This window comes from Panicum hallii, chromosome 6 (genome assembly GCF_002211085.1).
Source record: "Panicum hallii strain FIL2 chromosome 6, PHallii_v3.1, whole genome shotgun sequence".
NCBI lineage: Eukaryota > Viridiplantae > Streptophyta > Magnoliopsida > Poales > Poaceae > Panicum > Panicum hallii.
This window is the reverse complement of record NC_038047.1, coordinates 40,545,384-40,553,155: the sequence shown is the minus strand read 5'-3', so window position 1 is coordinate 40,553,155 and position 7,772 is coordinate 40,545,384. Positions and strand designations below refer to the sequence as shown.

Here is a 7,772-nt window from a genome sequence, read left to right as displayed (position 1 = left end):
GCATCATGCAGCCCGCAAGCTTGAGCTCACCCCCACCTGCCGCTACCTGAGCTCGAGCACACGCGCCACTTGAGCTTGACCATGGTGGTGGGAGAACCAGCGGCGAGAGGATGGGAACTGGCAGAGGGGAGGATGCGGGCGGGAGGCGAGAGTATGGAGACGGCCAGACCTCCGATGGCAGGGTGTGGGCGGCGAGAAGACGATAAAAATAAAAGAGAGAAACATTAAAATAAATTAGAGCCACTGATGGATAGGTCCTACGGATCATATAGAAAGTAGGGGCTAAGGAGTTAGGGTTATTGCTGAAATTGTGGGTTAATTTTGGAGCCCCAGAAAGTTGGAAGACCCTTACTTAGAAAAGTAGAGGCATTAAATAAGTACTATTGCTAGAGATGCTCCAATAAGATTCAACTGAAATCCTCAAGATATAAAGATACGGTTGAATCCACCGTAGTCGCCTCAAGGTTAAAAAGGGGTGGTTACCAATACTTGGTTCATGTTATGGACAACATATATTTCTTTACGATGATAGGTAAAGTTATTTTTATAGTTAACTCTAGAAGGTTTGGTTCGTGCCCTGGAGAATATATGGTCTGCGTGCCTGTCACCACTAGCTAGGCTCCAATGCAATTGTCCTTGTCCTCGTATGTATTGTCCTCCCCTGCATGTAAAGTCCCTCGTTCCTCATTGTCTCTCCTTTTGTGCACTCTCTTGGCGCCTACTACGATTTGTAGACATGTCTTGAACATATATTTTGAAATTATTAGCTCAGTGACAAGCCATTAATATTGCCCCCTCGTGCGGGCTATCACCGGGGGTGACGTGCATAGCAATGGGATGACGTAACAATTATCTTCATGCAGGAATGCAGTCATGAATTACCACCATAAATACATTCTCACAAGTCTGACGATGCAATGCCCCATTTTTCTGGATGTGACCGTCAGAAACTACCATCACCAAAATTGGATCTCCACTGCGTTTGATTCGTGAAGGTTACTGTGTGAAGGTTGACCATCACAAATCAATTTTATGATGGATATATATACTCCTTCCGTTTCAAATTGCAGGTCATTTTAAAAAATCTAGATATATAAATTTTTCTATGCATTTAGATATATATTGTGTCTACATATATAGCAAATATTATGTATCTTCATTTGTTAAAACGAACTATATCATTTGGAACGGTTCTTATGACGGTTTTTCACCCTTGCGGATTTTTTATCTTTTTTGGTAATGCTCGCAAATCACGCTGACGGATGACATTGAGATTTTATACTCGTATGGGCTAGTCAATATTCATCCTGTGTGTGTTCTTGAATACAAATATACTTGAGGATAATGTGGGAGCCTGAACTTGTTTACAAATAGATTAGATTTGGACTAGCACGGTACCCATACGTTGTTGCGGGTAACAAAAATTCAATTTTACTACACATTAGATTGTGGAGGTTGAAATATGTCGAATTTCATAACTTCTTTTCTGGTGGCTCCTCTTCTTCTCCAACGTGCTTCTTCCTTCTTCTCCAAAGTCTGGCAACCTTCATTAGCTCTGGTGGTTTAGGATTTTGGGTTGGGGGTTGGGATTTGAGAGTTGGGATCCCCGGCTATAGAGGAAGCTTCAGGGGAGGCTGCCAGCCTGCGGTGGTGGCGGTGTGTGGGCGGACGGCGGGGCGGTACGCGATGGTGGCGGTGTGTGGGCGGACGGCAGGGCACCGCCCGCTGCAGGTGGCGGAGGACAATAGGTTGGCCTGTGGTGCTAAGGGGCGAGCATGGCCAAGGGGTTGCAAGGGAGGGAGTGGTCGGAAGGGTGGCGGCTCTGGCGGCGGCGGCGCTGGAGTCGAGCTAGGCCGTGATGAAGGTGGGGGAGCGCGGGAGATTGGGCAGCGAGAGAGAGAAGGGATAGGCGGTGGTGGAGGCATCGGCGGCAAGCACAGCAACGCTGAGATCACAAGGAGGTGGTGGCGGGTTGGGGCGGACGTCAAGTCGGACCTCACTCGACAAGGGCGGAGCGCCTCTGGACTCTGGAGGCAGGGAGAAGGCAACCATCGGATAAGTTTCTCTAGTTTTGTTCCGTGATCAGTAGATTTAGACCGTCATATCTCGATCAAATGGTCCAAAATTTGATAGATTTGGAACCTTTTTTTTCTAACGACAGATAAACAGACAGACACATAAATTTTAACTGGATCTATATAAGACCACCAACTTTGTGCAAATGTATTTTAATTCACTATGTGTACATGCTGTGTTGAGACCGCGCGAGGCATGATTGTCCGGGTACCGATTGGGATTCCGATTGATTTGTCCTGGTTCCGATTGATTTGTCCGGATTTCAATTAGGATTCCGATTGATTTGTCCGGATTCCGATTAAGATTGCGATTGATGACCAAGGTATCATTACTTATTTTAGAAATGAATTTTAATAGTGTCGGAGGAATTCTCCAGCCGGGTGGCAGAATGCACCCGCCTAATCCTAGTTAGGATGGGTTTGGAGGAGACTTAGGAGCGCTGGATCGCCGTGCGGATGAACACAGGAAGGACGCGAGGATTTAGAGTGGTTCAGGCCGCCGGAGCGTAATACCCTACGTCCACTTTAGTGTTGTATTGACTATGCAAGCCTGAACGGAGAGCAGCGTGAACGCGCATGTGTGTGTGAACCCTTTTCTAACGAGTACACTCTCCCTTTTATAGTCCAAGGGGAGTGCTTACACTGTGCGGGGCCCCGACAGGTGGGCCTGGCCAACAGGAGCCTGCTCTATGAGAGATGTGGAGATCTTCATCTCCAGCTCCTCTCCGTAGTCTTCTCTATCGGGAAGTTGATGTGCGTATCCATAGCCAGGATATGGCCGTGTACAGCCTTGTCTTGCACAGTGTCCGGTGTCAGTGTTGCCCAACAGCGAAGCCGTGCTGTCACTGTTGGGATGTAACCTCCTGTCAGGCGGTGAAACAGCGCTGACCCGTTGCGTGCGCACTGCTGCAGCGCACGCCTTGGCTCGCCTAATACAGGCTATCATCACGCACGCAGCGCCGTGACGGGACTGTACACAGCGCCGTGACGGGACTGTACAATGAAAACCCCACTAAGAAGTGATTTGTTCTATCACCACAGTCTCGTGAGATCATGGTTAATGTGTTAGTAATTAATCTAGTTACAGCTACTAGTGGTTATACAATTCATATAACCCATGTTATCTCAAAACCATGCACCAAATAAATGTCATGGCTATCATCTGAAACCATAAAAGTGAAACTATGCATTGGGAGAGATTGTTTTATTCATCCAACTAAATCTCTAGAAATAACACTCTTACAAACCGCGTAACGAAACACTACATTGAGAATTGGCGGCTCAATCTGGCTCGTTAGCCTAACAGGCCAACTCAACTCGGCTCGTTAACAAAACGAGCAAAATAGCGACTTGACTCGGCTCGTCAATAGCTCGCTAACTTATTAGACTCTCGAACCGGATGTGTAAATTTAGGATTACCACCTTAGTATATGCGAAATATAAAAATTATAGCAATATTAAGTTATGCTAGGTATATACCCGTGCGTTGCTACGGGTAAATAACATTCATCTATAAGCATCGATCTTTATCATATGAAATATTTTTAACCACATGTAGCAATGGAGGAATGCACTATACATTAAACAGAAGTACAAATCATCGTCAATAAAAATGACTATTAAGCAATTCTGTTTCCTAGCATCCGATTTTTCAACCAATGAATTCAAGTGACTGACACAAGATTTTGCGACACCTGAGGCATGATCCTCAGTAGTAGCATGCTTGTAGCTTCAATCTTCTGCACCAACCCTTGGGCACCTAAATGTGGAAATAAATAAGAAAAACTTTGAAAACTTACCTCTCCAATTGGCCATCAGAGCATGGAGGCATATAAGTGGTACCTCACTATCTCTCATCTCAAACATGGCAAACTGATGTTAAAAAAACCCTCTAGTCAGCTAACAAACAAAACTTGTAAGGATGTAATGGTAAAAACTCATACAATCAATCACTCATATTTGGACATGGAAATAAAAGAATCTAGTTGAGACAGTTTTAGATACTATTATAGCAAGTTCTGAAATTATCAGTTAATGGTAGTCTAGGATAACATTGTTTAGACAAGTCAAAGTTGAGTGCTGAAAAATATTTTGGTATCTGTCCAGCCAAATGGTTGCTATTGAATGACCTGCAAATAAAATAATCTAGTTGAGACCGTCTGAGATAGTACCATAGCAAATTCTCAACTCACATACTCTTAGAAAATACTCGGAACGTCCAGATGCAGTAATAATCAAAATATGTGATAGCTTTAGCTTGCATTACTTTGCCATATACGGTTACAACCAAAATGATAGAGATCCCAATATTCAAGGAAGGAAATTAGACAAGGAAATAGACTAACATGCCAGGCGTATCTCCTGTACAACTAAACATGCTACTGACTTTAACTAAGGCAGTATGGATATAGAAAATTATTGGCCCTGCCCATACATATAAGTACATCTGTTCTTCCGCACTCAAATAAAGAAGTCGACAGTTACCACTTATAATGGGGAAAGGTTCAAAAGTTTCTTCACATATCATCATGTATGACGGGGACGACACGATGGCAAGTACGGCGAGCAGCTCGAGCAATCGGACCGATCTCGAGCGTCCCAGCACAACTGTTTACGTGTGAGGGGGGGGGGGGGGGAGGAGAGGGAGGGAAACTTAGAGGTGTGCTCACCAATGGCGGAGAGGGCCGGATTTTGCCGGAAAATCTGGCCGGCTTCGGAGCTGCTCCATGGTGGCGGCTCGGCACCGGCGGGGAGGCTGCAAGGACTTGCCAAATGAAGTAGAGGGGAAGGTAGGGGATGTTGGCGGGGAGGCCACAGGCGGGAGGCGCCGCAAGGATGTCGGAGTGGGGTGAGGTCGCGAGCGCGCGGGAGGAGCCGGCGTCGTGCGTGGGGTGGCAGGGGAGGAGCTGGATTGCGAGCTCGCGACCGATTTTTCTTTCGCCTCTTGGGGTGGGACGGTGGGAGCGTGGGAGAGGCAGCGGCGGAAGGCAACGACAGGGAGGGGGCTGGTGAGGCGTGGACACTAAGCGTTTTTTAGCAGTAGAGAAGTACTGGTAAGTGTGTGTGTATATGTGTGTGTGTGTGTATATATAACTTCGTCTCCAAGAATTCTAGGACTTCAATTCTGCGCGCTTCTTACAATGCCTGACCTCTGTGCGGTTGCCTGCTTGGGTGCCATAATCTTGAGACCGTTTGCTTGCAAAACTATTTTAGTGACTAGTTATAATTGCATTCGGGCTTTATGCTCTTATTATTGATCATACATCTAAATCACACTTGAATGTGCCTAGAGACCAAACAGATGTTGTCCGGCGTCTGCTCCTATCTGTGCCGCGCGTGAAGTGTTATTACGTCGAACAGTATTGACAGCTCTCGGCGACACACCCGTGCGCGTATACAGTTCACTGTTACTAACCGGACGGTAAAATACATGTCTGTAGAGGGATCATCGAGAAGTGCACAAATTTACCAGCGAGAAAAAAGAGCTCCTGCCTTCAGAAATGCAGACTGTAACCATTTGAGACAGTGCTGCGCTGGAGCCAAATCCCCTTCAAAACTGCAACATCCGCAGAGAGGACAAAGATCCAAGATATATACAGGAGCCAAACCCACACCGTCAGGCCACAGGGCGACAGGTGCGTCTCAGAGTAGAGTGAGGAGGCATGGCTAGGCCTAGGTTAGACTGGTAGAGAGAGACACACACACAGAGGGAGAGAGAACGCAGTGTGCCCACATCATCAATCCAAAGGGCGCAACAGCCGCTTGCCTGCCTGCAGCCTGCTGCCGCTGCCGATGCGTCAAAATTAGCAGCAGGGAGGAGTGTGCACAGTTCACTGCTATATTTTTTCTCCTTTCTCCTGCCCCGTTACAAACACTATCCCTGTAGCTAGCTCGTGCGTAAGCCACTAAGCCCTCGCTGCTAACCTCGCCCAAGAACCTACTAGAAAATCCCAAATCGAAAAGGAAAGCAGCGAGCTTTCCCGTGCGCCGTCCGCCGGGTACGTCACCGACAGCCATGGACTTCGACGAGCACGACGACGGCGACGGCGACGAGGACATGACGCCGATGCCCGTGACCTCGAGCTACGACGCGCCGATGCAGCCGGGGCTGGGACCGGGCGGCGGCGGCGGGACCCCAAAGCCTGGGGACTCCGGAGGCGGGAGCTTCAGGACGCCAGGTGGCGGCGGCGGCGGGGGCGCGAGGTATCGGGAGTGCCTCAAGAACCACGCTGTCGGCATCGGCGGCCACGCCGTCGACGGCTGCGGCGAGTTCATGGCCGCGGGCGAGGAAGGCTCCATCGACGCGCTCCGCTGCGCGGCCTGCGGCTGCCACCGCAACTTCCACCGCAAGGAGTCCGACTCGCCCACGGGCGGCGCCTCGCCGGCCGATCCCACCGCCGCCCTGTCCCCGGCCGCCATCACCGCCTACGGCGCCGCGGCGCACCACCACCCGTTCTCCGCCTACTACCGCACGCCCGCCGGGTACCTCCTCCACCCGCACCAGCAGCTGGCAGCCGCGGCCGCGGGGCACATGCAGCGCCCGCTCGCGCTCCCGTCCACCTCCCACTCGGGGCGCGACGAGGGCGACGACATGGCCGGGCTGATCGGCCCCATGATGGTGGCGCCCATGGTGGGCATGTCCCTGGGCTCCGGCGGCGGTCCGTCAGGGTGCGGCGGGTCCGGTTCCGGCAAGAAGCGGTTCCGCACCAAGTTCACGCAGGAGCAGAAGGACCGGATGCTGGCGTTCGCGGAGCAGCTCGGGTGGCGCATCCAGAAGCACGACGAGGCCGCCGTGCAGCAATTCTGCGAGGAGGTCGGCGTCAAGCGCCAGGTGCTCAAGGTCTGGATGCACAACAACAAGCACACCCTGGGCAAGAAGCCATGATCCCTCCCCGCCGCCGGCGCCTGTGCTAGCTAGGTACACTGCCACCGATCGCATTGCATCATCGATCTCCCCAGCAGCTTAGCCTTTTTCCCCCTCATTGCCTTCCTTCTTTTTTCAGCTAGAAAAAAATGCGAGCTAGCTAGGTTCGTAGCGAGCAGCAGTTCCTGGATTTAGCTAGGATGGAGGAGACGGCCGTTGTTCTTTTTTCGCCTTATTTTATCCTGGTTCTTTGGCTGCGTGTGTTGTTTCCTAGTAGATGAGACGATCATGACGTTGGTGTTGGGAAGGAGGAGGGCAGGACATGGCCATTTGCCGATTTGGATCTTGGGAATGTACTAGCTTTTGTGTTGCAATTGAAATTTCTTCGATCGTGTCTGGGGATTTGGGTTCATTGGATTGTTTCATCCTTTTTTTTTCTCGTGCTTGGGACTTGATGAGAACCGGGATAATTTTACTCCCCGGCCAGGCCTCATGGGTCCGCCTGGCCGGCCGGCCGGCCGGCTTTGGCCACAGCTACTAGGGCAGAGGCAATTCATGAGAAGCGTCTGTTCCTAGTCTTCTACAGCGGCAGCAAACGCAAGCCTGCCGCTGCCATGCATGCCAGCAGCAACACTGTTGCATGCCCTTTCCAGCATCATCCAAAGTGTTGTGGGAGTAACTCTTGGTACCAGCATTACAGTAACTTGTTCTTGATCTGTCCATTTCCACAATCTGATCTGCTCTACTCTTCATCTTCTTTTTTTTTAAAAAAAGTTTGCTGACAATTCAACCTCGACCGGCGCCACTGTTGCGACGTCACCGCTCGGATCCGT

The 7,772-nt window shown here is 50.1% G+C and overlaps 1 protein-coding gene across 1 annotated transcript; it reads left to right on the top strand.

Moving 5' to 3' along the window:
- The first annotated feature begins 6,090 nt into the window (after positions 1–6,090).
- Positions 6,091–7,050, top strand: LOC112898031 (zinc-finger homeodomain protein 2-like). Its single transcript, XM_025966446.1, has one exon. It carries the CDS (start codon positions 6,091–6,093, stop codon positions 6,958–6,960), a length of 870 nt encoding a protein of 289 aa, XP_025822231.1. The 3' UTR covers positions 6,961–7,050.
- Positions 7,051–7,772: the final 722 nt, after the last annotated feature.

Bases quoted from the DNA above. Each gene is read 5' to 3' on its own strand.
- LOC112898031 (XM_025966446.1), top strand. From the start codon at position 6,091: ATGGACTTCGACGAGCACGACGACGGCGACGGCGACGAGGACATGACG.